Source organism: Dermochelys coriacea, chromosome 5 (assembly GCF_009764565.3).
Source record: "Dermochelys coriacea isolate rDerCor1 chromosome 5, rDerCor1.pri.v4, whole genome shotgun sequence".
Lineage (NCBI taxonomy): Eukaryota > Metazoa > Chordata > Testudines > Dermochelyidae > Dermochelys > Dermochelys coriacea.
This window is the reverse complement of record NC_050072.1, coordinates 112361955-112382251: the sequence shown is the minus strand read 5'-3', so window position 1 is coordinate 112382251 and position 20297 is coordinate 112361955. Positions and strand designations below refer to the sequence as shown.

Here is a 20297-nt window from a genome sequence, read left to right as displayed (position 1 = left end):
GTCCAACCCCCTCCATCCCTCTAAGGATGGAGATTCCACCACCTCCCTAGGAAACTCATTCCAGTGCTTCACCAACCTCCAAGTGAAATATCCTAATATCCAATTTAGACCTCCCCCACTGAAACTTGAGACCATTGCTCCTTGTTCCGTCATCTGCCACCGCTGAGAACAGCCTACCTCCAGCCTCATTGGAGCCCCGCTTCAGGTAACTGAAGGCTGCTATCAAATCCCCCCCTCACTCTTCTCTTCTGCAGACTAAACAATCCAGTTCCCTCAGGGTCTCTTCATGAGTCATGTGCCCTAGCCCTGTGATCATTTTCATTGCCCGCCGCTGGACTCTCTCCAATTTGTCCAATCCTTTCTGTAGTGGGGGCCCAAAACTGGATGCAATACTCCACATGTGGCCTCACCAGTGCTGAATAGAGGGGAATAATTACTTCCCTCAATCTGCTGGCAAGCTCCTACTAACGCAGCCCAATATGCTGTTAGCCTTCTTGGCAACAAGGGCACACTGCTGACTCATATCCAGCTTCTCATGCACTGTAATCCCCAGGTTCTTTTCTGCAGAACTGCTGCTTAGCCAGTTGGTCCCCAGCCTGTAGCAGTGCATGGGATTCTTCCATCCTAAGTGCAGGACTCTGCACTTGAACTTCATCAGATTTCTTTTGGCCCAATCCTAAAATTTGTCTAGGTCACTCTGAACCCTATCCCTACCCTCCAACATATCTACCTCTCCCCCCAACTTAGTGTCATCTGCGAACTTACTGAGGGTACATTGTATTATATTTCTAATATTTCTGATATTGTATTATATTTCTAATTTTGTCAACTACAATAAATAAGCAACTGTACCATTGTAAACCATTGCACAATAGGGAAAAAATTTAAACCACAAAAACATATATTTGAATATTTCTATGAGTCTGATCGGATTTGGATTCAGAAGAGTAAAAGCAATTCAAAATTAAGAATGACATGCCATCTGTAATCCTCCCTGTAACCCTCCCTTGCAGCACAGATGCAAGATTATTCAGTATTTGGACACCACAGCAGTGCATAAGCACAATGGATCCAAGAAGTATTTTACTCTTCGCTTAATTCACTCTTAGTTGAAATACTATGAATGAAGATCTGGAGACTGCTGCTTTTCACATTGTGGCATTTATGTGCTAAAACCAGGAAATTGTCTAACTACATATTTTGCCTGTGTAGAACATTATGAAAGAGTAGCATATTTTTAGCATAGTGTACGTTTTTGTAGAGTCTTCTCACTACCCAAAAGTGCCACTGTACCATACTATTCTTAATTTTTGATGCTTCCTGGTCCCAAACTGTACAGAACTACAGGCAGCAGACTGACAATCCAATGAGAGAGACTCAATTTTAATGAGGTGTCAGCAGCACGCTCCACCTCTATGCCGCAAAAGGGATCATTCCTCTGCTATTGCAGGATTGGAAGATGTCTGACACTTTATTCTCTTAGGGCCTGATCCAAACTCCATTGAAGTCAATGAAAAGATTCCCATTGTCTTCAAAGGGGCTTTGAATCAGGTCCTTAATATGCCAGGGTACAAAAAGAAAAAAGCAGTCTGCTAGCCCTCATGTTACCCCCTGGCTAATGATCCTGAGATGGGTGAGGAGAAGAAAAGAAGCTGGGGAACTATGGGAAAGAAAAGATGAGGGCCCTGACAACTGAGGATAATGGAGAAAAACAGAACAAGGGGGAAAAGATAAAAGAAAAAATACAGATAGCAGAGAAAGGGAATGGTGAAGAGAAGGACAAAGAGGAGGCAGTAAGTGTATTTAAATGGGAAAGAAGGGGAATGTTTTTAAGAAAGAAAAGGAAGGAGGAGACAGGAAAAAGGGAAAAATTCAAGAGAATAAATAAAAGGAGGGGCACACTCTGGCCAGATAGGAAGGTAGGGGGAGGGGGATCAAAAGCAGAGAAGAGAATTGTCAAGGCTGATTCCTGACTCTGGCACTTCGAGTGCAGAAGGTGGGGGCTTGTAAGGGTTCTAAAAATTAACACTGGCCACTCCAGGTTTGTATTAAACTCCCAAGGTCACAGTTTCTCTCTGACCTTGGATGGGCAGATGCTGCCACCAACCAAGTGCAAAAAACCTCTTTGGACCCAGGAAGGAGCAATTGGGAACTCCTCCCTGTGGGATACTCTCAAGCCCTTTCATTTTCTGATCTACTTACAAATCTAAAGTTTCAAATGAGTAGTCTCTAGGTATGATCTGATGGGTTTCCATACCTGGCTTAAAGCTGCTTATAGCATTGCTGCCATGTGTCCCCTCTTTCTGGACAACAACCACAGACAGACAAAGGGAAAGTTTTTTCCCAATTTTAAAAAGTTCTAGCCCTCCCATTGGCTCTTTTGGTCAAGTGCCCATTCCCTTCCTTTTACCTATGGGCTTTTTTAACTCTTTACAGGTAAAGCAAGTAGAGAACTAACAGGGATTTTACAGCTAAGTGGCTGGCTGGGTGTTCACAAAAGGAAGCTACACCCCTTCATTTATCACAAGAATGATGAAATGTGGAGATGAAAAGGAGAGTAGGGGAAGGGGACAAACAGATGAACAACAGAGGAAATCAAGCATGACAAATACTTTAATTAATTCATACAATGATAAAACCAGAAAGGACCATTGTGATCAAAAACATGTCACCTGTAAAGGAATTTGAACCCTGGATCTGCAGATTAAGAAATTGATTCTCTACCAAGCGAGGGATCCATATTAATCCACGTTCCTACATTTCACAATCTGCTGACATGATACTAAAACACAAACACAGTCTGTGTCTGCATAGTGTTTAACACTGTATTCTAACACAATGTAATTTTCCAGTGTGTATAGACCAGTTCTCCACATCTCATTCACTTTGGCAGAGAACTCACAACGCTGAAATATATAAATAAGAACAACAATCAGTTTAAAAAGCTGCCATAATAGAGTTTAAAACAAACATTGCCAGCGACTTCAATTTCTCACTGTTTATATCTGATGTCACATTCCTTCTGCATTACTGTTTTTTTTAAGTTAGCCACATTCAACCCTGAACTTTAATTTTTTGTCCCCTTCAATCTCCCATTAGGTTATTTTCATGGTTAGGCAGTTCTGTAATGATTTTTTTTTCATTTGTGATACCCTCAAACCCAACTTTCCTTTCAGTAAATTCATTGCTCTTCTGTTAACAATATGCTCTTTTTCCTCTGGAGTGAGAGTTCATTAGCTTTCGAGTAAGGCTGATCAGTAATGCAAAATCAAGCTAACCACACTGTGGTGGGGCGATGCCCCACCCTCAGGCAAGACTGGGCTACAACAGGCCAGAGCGGCTGCGCGGAATGGCAGCCAATCAGAGAGGGCCTGTGGGGGAGCCAATCAGTGCTGAGCTGAGGGAACCCAGGAGAGAAGCCATCAGTCTCTCCCAGACCTTCAGAGGGGAACGTCTGTCTCTTGAGCTAAGGAGACCAGCACCTCGGACAGCGCAGTGTTGGGCAGGCTCCGGGGAGCAGAGGAGAGCTCCAGCCCAATACCTGTCAGACTGTGGGCCCTGACCGGAAGGGCCTAGGGGATGCTAGGGGGTCAGAGGGGTCGGATAGATGAGGGGAGAGAAGAAGGGCGGAGAGGCTGCCACTAGAGCCTGGGTCGGGACCCAGAGTAGTGGGTGGGCCTGGATCCCACCCCCACCCTTGTACAGCACCTGGCTGTGGAAGAGTGGCCGTGATAGACTGCAGCCAGCCCTTGAGCAAAGGGACTAGCCCTTTGGGGGTTGTGGTTGGCCGCTGCGGCAGGAGCAAACTGGAAAGACTGCTGTTAACAACCCCCCTCCCCGTGGAAGGGGATAAGAATGGACTAGGGGGCGCTGCTGGAGGGCAGTGTCCTGAAGTGGACATCGCTGAGCGGGGAGCAAAGCGATTCCAGATACCGGCACAGCAGATGATGGATGGGACACCACCAGCAGAGGGTGCTCCGCAACGGACAGAGTTAATTCCCAGATGCGTGCCAGCAGGAGGAGCTGCGGTGGTGAGTCCCAACCCTGACACACACAGCATCATGAAAAGCTTGTCCTATTTCCCATTTCTTCATTCCAAGTATATACCAATGTCAGGTAAAAGATTTTTTTAAAATTTGAAATTAAAAACTGTGTCAAACTGAAGTTTTGCTAAACTCTCACATCCCAGCCTGCAGAATCAGATCTCCTCAGGGTGCATCGCAATAATCAGTAGAGCTCTATTTTATCTCAACCTTCCCCCCCCTCGGCAACAAAAAATATTTTATTGAAGAAAATAAGTTTGTGCAGAAAATGTTTGTCTCCTTAGAAATATTCTGAATTTTCAATCAAAATCAAAATCCAAACCAAACAGGAAATGTTTCTGTTTACAAAAGCCAATAAACCTGTGTTTTGTTTTCTGAAAACTGGCACTTTTGTGGTATCATCAAAAAACAACAAAAAAACCCCAAAAAGTAATTTAAGAGGAAATTTTAAAAAAAATTCTGGGAGAAAAAAATAGTGTTTCTCAACCACTTCTATTTACTAAGCAGACTTCCAATGAAGCCATGGCCAGATTCATTGTTAGCTCCAGTTGCTTTATGCCTCTCTTGCTTTGCAAAGCAACTGTAATCAATAAGTTAAGTTAGGTGTATGGCTACCTTTGCACTGCCAGATAGCTGCAGAGCAGCTGGAGCTTGTGGCTGAATCTGGATCACACCGTTGAATACCTCAGGCTTGAAAGGGGAGCTAACAGTTTTACTACTATGTCCATAACATGTATCAATCTTATTGCTTTCTCTGCAGAGTGCTTGTTGATGATGATGAGCAATGAAGCTTTGGACCCTATAATAAACAGTGCTCCATCTGTTGACATAAAAGCCACTTTAATTACCATTGCTTTCTGTTTAGTGCTTCTTAAACTCATAAATATCCTTCTCTCCTGTTTTCATCATCAGCGGCAGTGTCATCAAATTATCTTCCCTACCGCTGTGGTCTTACACACAAATATCTCCAATTAAGCTGTGCCAGTCACATTCTTTGATTCATCACATTGGAGGGAATCTGTATCATGCCAATTCAAGTAATTTTCCAGTAGTTAGAAGACTGCCAGTGATGCAGCATTCCTGGTCACTGTATTTGCACACAATTGTATGTCATTAACTGAAAACACAGGGCCTAATTCCTCTTGTGCTAGTTTTACACTGGCATAACTCCATTGACTTCAGAGGAGTTGTCACTGATTTGCACTGGTGTAAGTGAAAGGAGAATCAAGTCCTTAATTTCATGGGTTATTTTGGAAATCTTTGAACTGGGTTTGAATTGTTTAAGTTACTGCCTCATTTATGACTGCACCATCACCGACTACTTTCTCATCTTTGGCAAGTATGTTCTGAAATGCCTTTCAATTGCAGCCTTCTATTCTTTTAATAGTTTTGAAATAATGTCTGCTGAGTGATCAAAGATAATTTACGGCCTAGCTTTGCAGACTCCTATTTTTAGGATACTCCACTTCCAATTTCTGCTGCACTATGGTGAAGTTATGCCCAGATCACTGCCTCTGGTAAAAGTGGTATTGGTTTAGCATGAAAGCAGGACACGCTCCTCCATGAGCCTTGTCAGCAATCCTTCATGTTCCCCACTCTTCATGAAAACCAACTGTTTGGTTTCTATTTGGAAGGTCGAGCTCAGTCACTCATGATCCCATTTGGCTTGCTTGTCTTTGAACAAGAAGTTACCGCAAGCCTCTGTTCCCTTCCCCAATTCATTGCCAGGGTCTCTTCCCCCGCCCCCCCCCACCGGTGGCGGTGACTGTAGTAAGGAAGGGCAGCTACCTGAACACTACAGGACAGCTTCATTATACTGTCCTCTCTCCACATAAGCTCATTGTAGGGCAAAAAGAGCAGCTGTAGCTCCTTGTCCCTTCTCCCAGTCCTCTGCAGGCTAGGCTGGCCAGCCCTGCATCTTCCTTTTTGCACTCAGAGCATGAAGACCTGAGGAGAGGGAAGAGGCAGGGAAACAGATAATTTGCCCCATTCACAGGCCAGGAATTTTCACCCTCTTCCTTCAGCTTGGAGGGCCTGCAATTCTGCTCTGTTGCATTCCCCTCACTTGGCTGCACTAGCTGGTCTCCCTGTCAGATACTGCCTCCAATTCCCAACTGTTCAAATGTGCCGATTGCAGCCTCTGAGACTGTGGTGGCTCACACGGAAACAGCTCCCAGCCCCTCAGAGAAGGCAACAATTCATAAAGAAAATAACTTTCCTATTCTCCTCACAGCACAATTTGAGTCAATATTTGAACACGAGTAGAATAGAGGCATCTACTTTGTTAATTGCAGGTTTTTTGTTTGAACCAGAAGTAGTGTCAGCCGAAGTCATAGCTCCTCACCTCTCGGCAGCGGGCAGCATGGTGAAGTAAAAACTGACAGTACTGACTGCAGCACAGATTGGACTTTCTAGGAGCTAGGGATGTTATTTATTCAGGCTATGACTATAACCATAGGAGTTGTGTTAGCAGCTCTCCCTACTGCTAGCAGAGAACTACCAGAAATGCAGCTGCTAGCAGGATAGGGTCCTCCCAGGCATAACTCCTCACCTTTGCTGTAACCACCAGTATGCTTTTCCCATCCAGTGTTACGATGGGAGGCAGGTTCCTGCAAGATTCCTGCCTGTGTCACGATGTGAGGCAGAGGAAAGGAACCACTGAAACACAAGCACACGCCTGTGTCATAATATGAGGAGATCTGCACACCAACCCGCTGCTGACCAATCACAGAAAGCTGCAGCGGCACAGGAGCTAGCAAACAGAGCTCTAAACAGGGGAGTTTGAGTGGGAGTTCTGTTGGAGGAGAAGGTAGTTGTACTTGGTTTTGTATTTTTAGTATTTGTCTTTGTGTGTGTGTAGGGGTTTTGTGCTGGGAGAGCAGCTGAGCCTGATTAGGGGGTGGGGCTTTGTGCTGAGAGAGCAGCTGAGCCCTGCCTAGGGGGTGGGGCTTCTGACTAGGGGCCCTATAAAGGTAGCCAGCCAGTCAGGCAGCAGCACAGACAGCTGCAGCGGCACAGGAGCTAGCAAACAGAGCTCTAAACAGGGGAGTTTGAGTGGGAGTTTGTATTGTGCTTGTTTGGGGTTTGCTTTTGCTGGGGGGGGGGGTGGTCTTTTTGGTGTGGCTTCTGTTTCCCAGATTAACAGGATTTAGGTGGGAAGGAGATGACAGATACAGAGGAAGCTGTGGGAGTGACTCCTGCAGTGAAAAACACATTGAGGATGACTGGATGTGGAAGCTGTGGTATGTACATGATCCTGGAGGGGGGAACCGGTAAGAGTTTTGTCTGCATGAAATGCCGTCTGATAGAGCTGATGGAGGAAAAGATCCGAGGTTTGGAGATGCAGGTGGAAAGTCTGGTTGAGTTTAGGAAGGGGTTTGAGCAGATGATGGAGCAAAGATATGAGGTATCTGAAGGGAAAAGCTCAGACTCACAGATGGAACCAGGGCTGGGGAATTTTGAGGAGAGACTGGATGAGGAAAGTGGTCAGTGGAAACATGTGACTCAAAGAACCAGGCAGAGAAAAAGACGGGCTAGTGAAGGAGAAATAGAGCTTAGGAACAGGTTTGCAGAGTTGGAAAATGAAGAAAGGGCTCAGCAGGTAGTCGCTGAAGGTGGAAGGGTAAGGAAGAAGAGAAGAGAGGCTAGCCCTATAGAAAAAGGGAAAGAGTCAAGGGAGACTACACCAAATATGAGCCCCAGGAGGATACAGGATGGGTTGAAGAGAATTGTAAGGGAAAATAGGAATGGAAAGAACTTGCAGCCAGAAGGAACAGGGGAGAGACTGGAGAATAGCACTGTCACCAGGAAAAGGCAGGTCTATGTGATCGGGGACTCTTTATTGAGAAGAATAGACAGGCCTGTAACTAGAGCTGATCCTGAGAATAGAAGGGTGTGCTGTCTTCCGGGTGCTAAGATACGGGATGTAGACCTGAGGTTGAAAAGGATCCTCAAGGGAGCGGGAAAGAATCCCCTAATTATCCTTCATGTGGGAACAAATGATACAGCCAGATTCTCGCTGGAAAGTATCAAGGGAGACTATGCTAGGCTGGGGAAGACGCTTAAGGAAATTGAGGCTCAGGTGATCTTTAGCGGGATCCTTCCTGTTCCTAGAGAAGGGCAACAAAGGTGTGACAAGATTATGACTGTCAACAGATGGCTTAGGCAGTGGTGCTATAAGGAGGGCTTTGGGATGTATGGCCACTGGGAGGCATTCACGGACAGAGGTCAGTTCTCTCGGGATGGACTTCATCTGAGTAGGGAAGGAAATAGACTTCTAGGATCGAGGCTGGCACAACTGATAAAGAGACCTTTAAACTAGGAATTGGGGGGAGATGGATGGGAGATGTCCAGAAAATCTCCACGCCAGATTTTAGCATTGAGAGGGAAGAAGATGAAGTAAGAAAGGATACAGCCATGGGTAGGAGAATGTATATAAGGAGCGAGGGCGGTGTGGATACTAGTCTAATAGGTTATACTGGCTGTAAAATGTCTGTGCCTAATAGGGTACAAAATGTGAGCGAGGCCAAACAGCAAAAATTAAGATGTTTATACACCAATGTGAGGAGTCTAGGTAACAAAATGGAGGAACTAGAGCTACTGGTGCAGGAAGTGAAACCAGATATTATAGGGATAACAGAAACATGGTGGAATAGTAGTCATGACTGGACTACAGGTATTGAAGGGTATGTGCTGTTTAGGAAAGACAGAAACAAAGGTAAAGGGGGTGGAGTAGCACTGTATATCAACGATGAGTTAGAATGTAAAGAAATAAGAAGCGATGCAATGGATAAGACAGAGTCTGTCTGGGCAAAAATTACATTGGGGAAGAAAACTAGTAAAGTCTCTCCTGCGATAGTGCTTGGGGTGTGCTATAGACCTCCGGGATCTAATTTGGTTATGGATAGAGCCCTTTTTAATGTCTTTAATAAAGTAAATACTAATGGAAACTGCGTGATCATGGGAGACTTTAACTTCCCAGATATAGACTGGAGGACCAGTGCTAGTAATAATGATAGGGCTCAGATTTTCCTAGATGCGATAGCTGATGGATTCCTTCATCAAGTAGTTGCTGAACCGACTAGAGGGGATGCCATTTTAGATTTAATTTTGGTGAGTAGCGAGGACCTCATAGAAGAAATGGTTGTAGGGGACAATCTTGGCTCAAGTGATCATGAGCTAATTCAGTTCAAACTAAATGGAAGGATTAACAAAAATAAATCTGCAACTAGGGTTTTTGATTTCAAAAGGGCTGACTTTCAAAAATTAAGGCAATTAGTTAGGGAAGTGGATTGGACTGAAGAACTTATGGATCTAAAGGCAGTTGAGGCCTGGGATTACTTTAAATCAAAACTGCAGAAGCTATCGGAAGCCTGTATCCCAAGAAAGGGGAAAAAATTCATAGGAAGGAGTTGTAGACCAAGCTGGATGAGCAAGCATCTTAGAGAGGTGATTATGAAGAAGCAGAAAACATACAGGGAATGGAAGATGGGAGGGATCAGCAAGGAAAGCTACCTTATTTGAGGTCAGAAGATGTAGGGATAAAGTCAGAGAGGCTAAAAGTCGAGTAGAGTTGGACCTTGCAAAGGGAATTAAAACCAATAGTAAAAGGTTCTATAGCCATATAAATAAGAAGAAAACTAAGAAGGAAGAAGTGGGGCCGCTTAACACTGAGGATGGAGCGGAGGTTAAAGATAATCTAGGCATGGCCCAATATCTAAACAAATACTTTGCCTCAGTCTTTAATAAGGCTAAAGAGGATCTTGGGGATAATGGTAGCATGACAAATGGGAAGGAGGATATAGAGGTAGATATTACCATATCAGAGGTAGAAGCGAAACTGAAACAGCTTAATGGGACTAAATCGGGGGGCCCAGATAATCTTCATCCAAGAATATTAAAGGTATTGGCACCTGAAATTGCAAGCCCATTAGCAAGAATTTTTAATGAATCTGTAAACTCAGGAATAGTACCGAATGATTGGAGAATTGCTAATATAGTTCCTATTTTTAAGAAAGGAAAAAAAAAGTGATCCAGGTAACTACAGGCCAGTTAGTTTGACATCTGTAGTATGCAAGGTCCTGGAAAAAATTTTGAAGGAGAAATTAGTTAAGGACATTGAAGTCAATGGTAAATGGGACAAAATACAACATGGTTTTACAAAAGGTAGATCGTGCCAAACCAACCTAATCTCCTTTTTTGAAAAGGTAAAAGATTTTTTAGATAAAGGAAATGCAGTGGATCTAATTTACCTAGATTTCAGTAAAGCATTTGATACCGTGCCACATGGGGAATTATTAGTTAAATTGGAGAAGATGGGGATCAATATGAACATCAGAAGGTGGATAAGGAATTGGTTAAAGGGGAGACTGCAACGGGTCCTACTGAAAGGCGAACTGTCAGGTTGGAGGGAGGTTACCAGTGGAGTTCCTCAGGGATCGGTTTTGGGACCAATCTTATTTAATCTTTTTGTTACTGACCTTGGCACAAAAAGTGGGAGTGTGCTAATAAAGTTTGCAGATACAAAGCTGGGAGGTATTGCCAATTCGGAGAAGGATCGGGATATTATACAGGAGGATCTGGATGACCTTGTAAACTGGAGTAATAGTAATAGGATGAAATTTAATAGTGAGAAGTGTAAGGTTATGCATTTAGGGATTAATAACAAGAATTTTAGTTATAAGTTGGGGACGCATCAATTAGAAGTAACGGAAGAGGAGAAGGACCTTGGAGTATTGGTTGATCCTAGGATGACTATGAGCTGCCAATGTGATATGGCTGTGAAAAAAGCTAATGCGGTTTTGGGATGCATCAGGAGAGGCATTTCCAGTAGGGATAAGGAGGTTTTAGTACCGTTATACAAGGCACTGGTGAGACCTCACCTAGAATACTGTGTGCAGTTCTGGTCTCCCATGTTTAAAAAGGATGAATTCAAACTGGAGCAGGTACAGAGAAGGGCTACTAGGATGATCCGAGGAATGGAAAACTTGTCTTATGAAAGGAGACTTAAGGAGCTTGGCTTGTTTAGCCTAACTAAAAGAAGGTTGAGGGGAGATATGATTGCTCTCTATAAATATATCAGAGGGATAAATATAGGAGAGGGAGAGGAATTATTTAAGCTCAGCACCAATGTGGACACAAGAACAAATGGGTATAAACTGGCCACCAGGAAGTTTAGACTTGAAATCAGACGAAGGTTTTTAACCATCAGAGGAGTGAAGTTTTGGAATAGCCTTCCAAGGGAAGCAGTGGGGGCAAAAGATCTATCTAGTTTTAAGATTCTACTCGATAAGTTTATGGAGGAGATGGTATGATGGGATAATGGGATTTTGGTAAGTAACTGATCTTTAAATATTCAGGGTAAATAGGCCAAATCCCCTGAGATGGGATATTAGATGGATGGGATCTGATTTACTATAGAAAATTCTTTCCTGGGTATCTGGCTGGTGAATCTTGCCCATGTGCTCAGGGTTTGGCTGATTGCCATGTTTGGGGTCGGGAGGGAGTTTTCCTCCAGGGCAGATTGGAGAGGCCCTGGAGGTTTTTTTTTTGCCTTCCTCTGTAGCATGGGGCATGGTTGACTGGAGGGAGGCTTCTCTGCTCCTTGAAGTTTTGAACCATGATTTGGGGACTTCAATAGCTCAGACATGGGTGAGGTTTTTCATAGGAGTGGTGGGTGACATTCTGTGGCCTGCGCTGTGCAGGAGGTCGGATTAGGTGATCAGAGTGGTCCCTTCTGACCTTAGTATCTATGACCACTTCTGTGTCATGGTACACAACAGGAAGGAGGAAAGGCAGTAGCAGGGAGACTACTCCAAACCCCTCTGCCCCCTCCTGTGCACTTCTATGAAGAAGAGACTTCTGTGAATATATAAAGTTGAAATAAAAATTTTGTATGGGGAGCTGCCTAAAGTGGGAATTGAGCACACAAGTGAAGACTGCACTGCATAGGAGCACCAAGAGATCTAACTGCTTTTGTCAGTAGATTTGCTAGCTTTCTCCAGCAAGCCTCATGGCAAGGTAGGGGCAGTCAGAAGTAATGACAATATGTTAGCTGTCTATTAATTATACATGTTTACATCACTGTTAGATTATTGATCTGTTTCACATAGCATATGGAATTCTTACAGGATTCATATACAGTGTTGATACATTACATATGACTCAAATGTTCCAGCTCTAGAATATTTAAAATAGATTTTTGTGATTTTTGCCTTGGTTCCTCTTGGTTAAGCTGCCTAACTGTTGCAAGTGCTGTCTGTTCTTTCTGTCTGATCTCTGCAAGCCAACCATTGCAACACTCATAAATGGACCATTCTATCACACTAGTCCAGTGTTTCTCAACAACCAGTCCCTGGACCAGCACTGGGGTCCCTGAGATCTCACTGACACAATGTAGGAAGGCAACAAGCTGGTCCCTGGTAGCAAAAAGGTTGAGAAACAGTGCACTAGTCTATCCTTCCATCAAACCCGAGTCTTCTGAGTGCCTGTAGCTCCAGTCCAACAATGAGCTCTATGCTGGCAGATCCTGTATGAACATGGAACCTTACTAAAGCACTGTGCAGCACCAAGGCCCAAGGCAGGAATCCTGTAAGGTGCAGAGGTCATGTGTGTATTTTTAAACACTGAGCTAAGATTTTCAGAAGTGACTTGGGGTTCTTCAGATTTTGGGTGTCAACTCAAGAGATCTTTAAAGGGACTGATTTTTCTGAAAGTGCTGGGCATCTCACCTCAGCAAATTGGCCCCTTTTAGATGACTCAGGTTGGACCCCCAAGAGACTGAGGCACCCCAAATCATTCGCCCTGCTGAGAATCTTGGCCAGAATCCAGAATATAACCAATGTAGGCTCCCATTCAGCAAGTATTTCCAGAACTATTTTTTAGAATCACATTTGTAAGATCTGATTGTTTCTCTCTTTTCTGTTTATATATGTTACCAGTCACATTTGCACGCTGCAGAGGTAAGACCCACAAAAGAGGAAGATACGACACCTTAATACTTACTCACTCAAGGAGAATGAAAATTGGCCAATTACCCTGATAAGAAATTTGTCTGGTTAATGGTCTTTTATTTTATTTTATGCTATGGCAGATGTCTACACACTTCTGCAGACACACAAACCCATTCAGCTGTTAGCTAATTACTGCACAATATGCCTCAAAGAATATTATTTATTCAAATGAAAGCAACAAGACCCAGGGACTAAGTCTTATGTCACACAAACTGGTTTTATACTACTGCAACTGACTTCATAGTTACTCCCTGGTGATTTCAGTGGAGTTACAACTGATGTATAAAAGATCAGAATCAGCCTCTAGGTTCTTCCACAATGCAGTCTTTTTAGCAGGGTAATAAGAGAGAGGAAGGGTAGTCTGACGGCTAGGGCACTCTAGGACTTGGGGAACCTGGGTTCAAGTCCCTGCTCCACCATAGACTTTCTCCATGACTTTGGGCAAGTCACTTAGGCGGTCTGGGTCTCAATGCCCTGCTTATAAAATGGGGCTTATAGCACTTCCATACCTTACAGGATGTTGTAGGAAGATGCATACATTAACAATGATGAGGTGCTCAGATAAGATGGCAATGGGGGCACATAAGTATCTAAGATAGATAGAATAGGTCTTGGCGTACTAGTTAGGGAACAGAGGTGCAAAAACTACATCTACACTGGAATAAAAGACCTGTGCTACAGCTGTGGGTGGACCAGGTGAGCTCGCTCAGACTTGTGGGGCTAAATTGCTGTGTGGTCATTCAGGCTTGGGCTGGAGCCTGAGCTCTGGGACCCATCCCCCTCACAGGGCTCCAGCCTGAGCCTGAATGACCACACAGCAATTTTTAGCCTATACAGCAATTTTACAGCCCCAGTCCAATGACCCTGAGTGAGCTGACCTGGGGCAGCCACAGGTGTTTAAGTACTGTGTATACATACCCAGAAAGGCTAAATGACTTGCCCAGGATCACACAGGAAGTCTGTGGCAAAGCAGTGGTTGGTACCCAAGTGTCCCAAGTACCAGGCTACTGCTTTAACCGGTGGACCACCTTTTCGCTCAAGACTTCCTTCTGATTTTATTCCTGTCTGGTATTTATATATCCTTTAAGACAACCCACTGAAAGCTAAGCAACAGCTTTCCAGACTAAATTGAACTTGGATAAGCGTAAGGTAACTCATGTTGACAAAAAACAGCCAAACTTTTCACATGTACTGGCTTGGCCAAGTTCTTCTCATAGTAAGTCATTGGTGTTACTGAGAGACTGCTGTAGCTCTGTATGATCTTACAGGAGCCTCTGAAGTAAAAGGTTTAAGAGTTATGAAGCCCAATGGAAATACTTTGACTACCCCATGAACAGTTTGGCTTATCCTGGGTAGCTCAATAGAGATGTCTGCTCAGAGTGCAGTGGCAGTTAGAAAAGGAAACTGGATGTGTGAGGTCTGTTAAAAAATGCAGTTCGTTTGAAGGCATTATAGTGGCAATGGAACACTTTTGACACTGCTATGCGCACCTGAATTTAAGAAACATGTAGGCTGGAATTTTTAAAAAAGCCTCAGTGAATTAGGTACATGTGGATGAGATGGCTGCCTCCATGACCCATTTTGTGGCTGGGTGTCTCTGCTCTGCCTTTATTCTCCCTCTTTCATGCCCTTTTACAGAGACCCCACACACTTGCTTGTCCAATCACCACCCTTATAGGGACTTAGGTTTATTCAGATAACAACTCAAAAGTAGAATTAAGAGTCCAAGACATAGCTCTTACATCAGAGCCTGGTGAGTGAAAGGGTTCCTTCATCTAGCCTTTTCCCTTTTTTCAATGAGTTTTAAGGGGGTGATCCACCTGGTTTCAGCTTGCCACTAACTCCCCTGTAGACTTAGAGTCAGCTCCCTCAAGCAACTGCTTCAGCTCTCTTATAAGGAACCAGCTGCTTGTGGTTCCCTCCCCTAACCAGATGTGTCTGGTTAGCTTGTCTGGCAAGCCTACCCTGGCTTCAAGTCTCCTGCAGGCATCTCCCCCTCACTCTCTCATAGTGCTCAGAACCCCATCAAATTTCAATGGAAACAGGGTGCTGAAGTCCCTTTGGTTCCTTTGAAAATCTGAGCCATAACTGAGATTGAAAAAAGTCAGATAAGAGCAACAAAAATGGTTTACATGAAGTACAGTGGGGTTTACATATGACGGGAGAGGCAAAAATTAGGATTATTCAGTCTTGAAAGAAAAGGAAGAGTTAGATGGATTGATTTAAAGGTCAAGTTCAAAGGGTTTGGCTTTTCAAATTTGTTTTAAATCTCCAAGATTACAAACGTTGATAAAACAATATGTAGACATTGCTCTCAAATGTATTGAGTGCTGTAGATGAACAAAAAATTACCCTAAAATATTTGCTGCCTTGCTAAGGGCCTGAGATAAAACCCTTTGATCTCAATGGAAGTCTTTCTACTGACCTCAGTGGGCTCTGCATCAGGCTGTAACGGTACCTTTACACAGAAACAAAAGACCTGCAGCATGGCCACGGCTGGCCCAGGCCAACTAACTCAGGCTCTGGAGCTAAAAATTGTCGCATAGATATTGGATGGAGTCCAAGTTCTGGGACCCTCCATCCTCACAGGGTCCCAGAACTTGGGCTCCAGTCCAAGCCCAAATATCTACACAGCAGTTTTTCAGCCCTGGAGTCTGAGCCCCATGAGCCCGAGTCAGCAGACCTAGGCCAGCACGGGGTTTTTTTAATCCATGTGTAGACATCCCCTAGACAATGAAAAATTTAGAACTGTATCGTTCCAGGTTTCTCTGTCAACCCAGGCTTGAAATAATGTTCCCATTCTAAACCCGTATCTTAATTTCTCTCACATATAGTATTTCTGATGCCACTCACAAGGTAGGAGTCTCAGGTTTTGGGTAATTTTATTAAAATACAGTGACAGCTATACTTTAAAGTAACACTCACTCAGTGGGTAGCACTAGACTATAACTCAGGTTACATGGGTTCTAGTCCCAGCTCTACCATCATTGTATGACTCTCAGCAATCAATCACTTTCCCTTCCTATGCCCAAGTTTTCCCATCTATAAAATGGAGATAATGATAGCAAGTCCTTGATAAAGCACTTTGAGATTTACAGATAAAACATCTTATGTAAGAGGTAGGCATGATTAGCATCTCCTTTTTTGCATTCTTAAAATCAAGTTTTTAAACTTTCTGCAAAACCTTTTCAGTTCACTTTTAAGATCCTGATGCAAATATTCATCAGTTTCTACTTTCTAAATTGTTCCATAATATGAGAGTGGAGGAACAGTGAATTTAATTATAATCAAATCTCATGCTCAGACACTGCAGTAGTCAGGAGAAAGCATCTGAAATGAAACCAATACAACAGATTAACCTTCCTGGGCAACCTCCTTTTTTAAACAACTATGCAAACCATCCTGAAATGTATTGAGTGCAACTCTATTTTACCTGTTTTAGGAAATTACCTCAACTAAGCAAGTAATTTTTGCGAAGTCTTTGAATGGTCACATAAGAGACACTTCACCAAGCTCAGTTGAAAATTCAGGAGAACCCCACACCACTTCTTCACCCACATTTTAACTCCCAGTGTAGCCTACATTGATTAATTGCTGGCTACTGGGAAGGACAGAAAACTATACTTTATAATTTTATATGGATGGCTGTAATTCTGAATAATCTGATGCTACTATTGGCACAACTGGCCTTGGTACTAAGAAACCATCAACACCACCTGATCTCATTTAATGTATTTCACTCCAATGTAACTCCATTAACTGTGTTAATCCTAATTTACACCAGCATAACTGAGATCAGAATCAAGACATGTATGTGGAAGAGACACATACACACAATACAGTGAAACATATTCCACCGGAATATACCAAAAAACAAAAACAACAACAAAAAAAAAACTAGTTCCCAAGAGAAGTGTAGTGACGTGATGTGGTGCCCCACCACCGTGCCAAGGGAAGAACCTCCCCAGACACAAAAGCAGGCGGAGCCAGTGGATCCTGCTCCCGCCCCCCCAGAGGTCAAGATGCAGGACAGGAAGCAGAAAAGCCCAACCTTGGAGCTCAGATGGGCAACAGCAGCCGGAGAGGCCAGATGCCCATGGCCTGGCTCCGGCTTGGGAGACCCTGGTAAGCCGTGGCCGACCTGAGGACTGGCCGGACCGGCCAATGCCAGACACTGGCTGACGCCCAGAGGAGCGGCCAAGTCTACCCCTTGCTGGCGACCCAGAGGAGCCCATGGTGCTGGAACCCTCTGAGGATGCCACCCTGACCCAGGTACCCTCAAGGGGGAGTCCAGAAGTAGCTGGGGGCAGCCGACCTCAGTCTGGCTCTGGCAGTGCTGTAGCCAATGTCAGTGTCTTGTGGCCAGGATCCCCACTGACACAGCAGCGAGTCTTCGACCACTGCTAGGACCCCGGGGTGGGACACAGTGGAGTGAATGGGTCTGCATCCCCCCTGCGACCCACCTTGCGGGTGGCAGTCTCCCCCTGGTTGCTAAAGCTAGAAGCCTGGTCTTATATTGATTATTTGATCAGCCCCTGCCTGAGGGTCTGAGCCCCTGACTGTTTCTTTGCTGTCCTGCCCTGTCCCAGGGCCTGGGCTTATATCGAACTGCTTGCAGGACCCAGCCTGAAGGCCTGGGCCATAGACTGGGTATTCCCCAATCCAGTAGAGAGTGTAGTGAGGCGGTGTGGTGCCCCACCAAGCGACGAGCCCCAGCTGAGTTCCCTTACAAGAAGGGTGGTTAAGTAGTACAGTGGCAAAGGCTACTGACAAAGTATCCTCTAAACTAGAAAAAACCAAGAAACGGTAAACATCTTTAAAGCATACTGCAACTCAGAAGTTTCTTTACCTGGGTTGGGCTGAAGATATTCTACTGTCTTGGTCATTATTTCCATCACAGCCCTGCTGGTGACATCTACTTTCTGAAATTATAATGAGAAAAATATAAAAAGGAGAGAGACACAAGACAGACAAAAGTGAAATTTTGAAGAAAACACTCATTTTTCTTCTTAGGTTTATTCCCCGAGGATTCTTGTTGGAGAAGGTGAGTGATAAGTTCAGCAGTGGTGCTGGGTGGGGTGATTATAAGGTAACCTGCCTGGTGAACTGTTATACTGCACAAACAAGCCATCTCCCGAGTTGGAGCAGAACCACATGCTTGTAGGCCCAGCTCCCAAGGAGATTCCAAACCTAAGCAGCAACAAGTGCGAAGCAGTGGTACAAGGAGAAAAGGAGATCTTTTTCTTCAAGGGAGAGCTAGCCATGGTAATCCATACCTTCCTGCTGGACTACTAGTTTCTCTACGTCTGACCATGTAACTCCCTGCAGTTGGTCTCTTGAGAGGGCCTGACTGGTGAGCTGCTATCACCATACCCTGCACAAGCTTCCCAGCCAAATGCCTTTTTTCTCTAGCCAGTGATGCCAGACTCAAATACCCCTTCTCATTTTACAGTCAGCTGAACAATCTGCCTCTGGAGATGAACTGAGACCATATTATAGAAATCCAGAAAAACTTGCTGCCCTTCTTTAGAATCAGACAACATGTTCTCACTTGAATGATGGCAGAAGTTTGTTACTGTGCAAAGGTCCTGAAGTGGTAATATAACGTCAACATATTGGCTGCTGTAAGAAATGTGCCATGCACCTGGGTTTTTGTGGCTCTTTGTGGTTCTCTTTGGATAAGAACAGTAAGTTATCCTGAGTAATCTCACTTTTCACAACAGCAGCAATTCACAAGCTACCAATATATTTATTTTAACTTTATAAATACACCTGTTACACAGCAAAGAACAAACGATAGGTCATGCTCAAAATCATCTCAGAAATACCTCTCCCAAGCACGCTTTCACTGTCAGTTATGTTGAGACTCTGGCTTTGTTTCCAAGAGTATAGATCTGAATTGGGTTCGTAGTAAACTTCTCTGTTACAATTGCTCATATTGTTGGAGTCAGTGAGTTCTCATGTACCTTTTTGATATCTGTTCTTGCACCCATTTTGTTTTTAAAAACTTAAATTGTTTTTAATGTGATGGGAGCATTTTTAAATTGTAGCTTCTCCATTAGCTTTTCAATAAAGTTATATTGGGAAAATATGTGTAATATTATTTTATGTTTAAAGAAATACTTATTTTATAATTTATTTCTTTAACAAGAAGAAAAGAATGGTTTGAGATCCCAGATCTATAAGGGCCAGATGTATTTGACTCTGAGCATCCTCAACACCCACTGATTTCCTTGGGTGTTCCAGGTACACAGCACTTGCCAGGGGCTATGCAGCACCTCTCAAGATCAGGCCCAGAGAGAAATATGTTGCTCTTAGTCTGCTTCCTTAGATCTGTGGTTCTCTATTACATATTGTGCATGCTGCACTTATGCAAATACATTGTTGTACTGTAGGAGAAGCTCACTGTAGAGAAGTACATCATCTGTCCTGCAGAGTAAATTTCTCCAAACACTACATTTTTATTTAATTTTTTTTAAATCACCTGAGATGAGCTAGTCACAGCTTCCTCTGCCTGCCCTCCCTCCCATAGTACCTTGTCTTTATCTTCTGCCAGCTCTGGCTCCTTCCCAATAGCGAAGGGCAGCAGGGAGTAGCTGACCTTCCTGGTACCAAGCCCAGAAGTGGCTCTGTGTTGAAGAGCTGGGAAGCAGAGAATGTAAAGCATGCAGGGACTATGCATCAGGAGAGAGAACACTTCCAATGTTTACTCAAGGGCTGAAAGCAGGCATCTTGGATAATGAAGACAAACAGGAGAGGAGTTTCTCTGCTCCAATCCCTCACTTTAGCATTCTCAAGAAGAGTAATCTCATCCTTATGTTTAAGTCTCACAACACTTCTGTGGAAGGTAAAGTTGGTGAACAATTTTGTTTTAAAATGTACTTATTTGTAATGTTTAATTCCACCATGCTCGTATGGAGCCTTCACAGCTGAGAAGACTGATCAGGGAGTACAGATTCTCACCTGTTGACCATGTGTTGCAATCCAGATAGATTATAACACGTTAGTTACTGTGGCATATCATGGTAGCTCAGTGACCTATGGAATATGAACTGATGCTCACAGTCCTCTCCTAGCAGAGTGCTGTCCATATGAACAAACACATCTAGATTTGGCTCTAACTGGCAACCATATCAGCAATCTTTGCAGAGAGAGCATTGAATGAACGACCATGGGGACTGAGCTGGTCACTTCTAGAGCTGGTCTCTCTATGTCAGAGTTGAACTATGGTGTGGGTTGGTGC

General features: G+C 43.9%; 1 protein-coding gene across 3 annotated transcripts in view; it reads right to left on the bottom strand.

Annotated features, from left to right (window-relative positions):
• The window catches only part of SH3GL2 (SH3 domain containing GRB2 like 2, endophilin A1), a 161353-nt gene that overhangs the window by 19114 nt on the left and 121942 nt on the right, over nt 1-20297 (bottom strand). For 2 of the 3 annotated variants that reach the window (XM_038403723.2, XM_038403721.2), the window contains one exon: nt 17904-17976. In XM_038403723.2, the coding sequence (XP_038259651.1) occupies nt 17904-17976 (73 nt within the window). Of the gene's footprint in view, nt 1-14796; nt 14912-17903; nt 17977-20297 lie in introns of those variants that run through there. The other variant, XM_043515181.1, reaches the window with a different exon arrangement.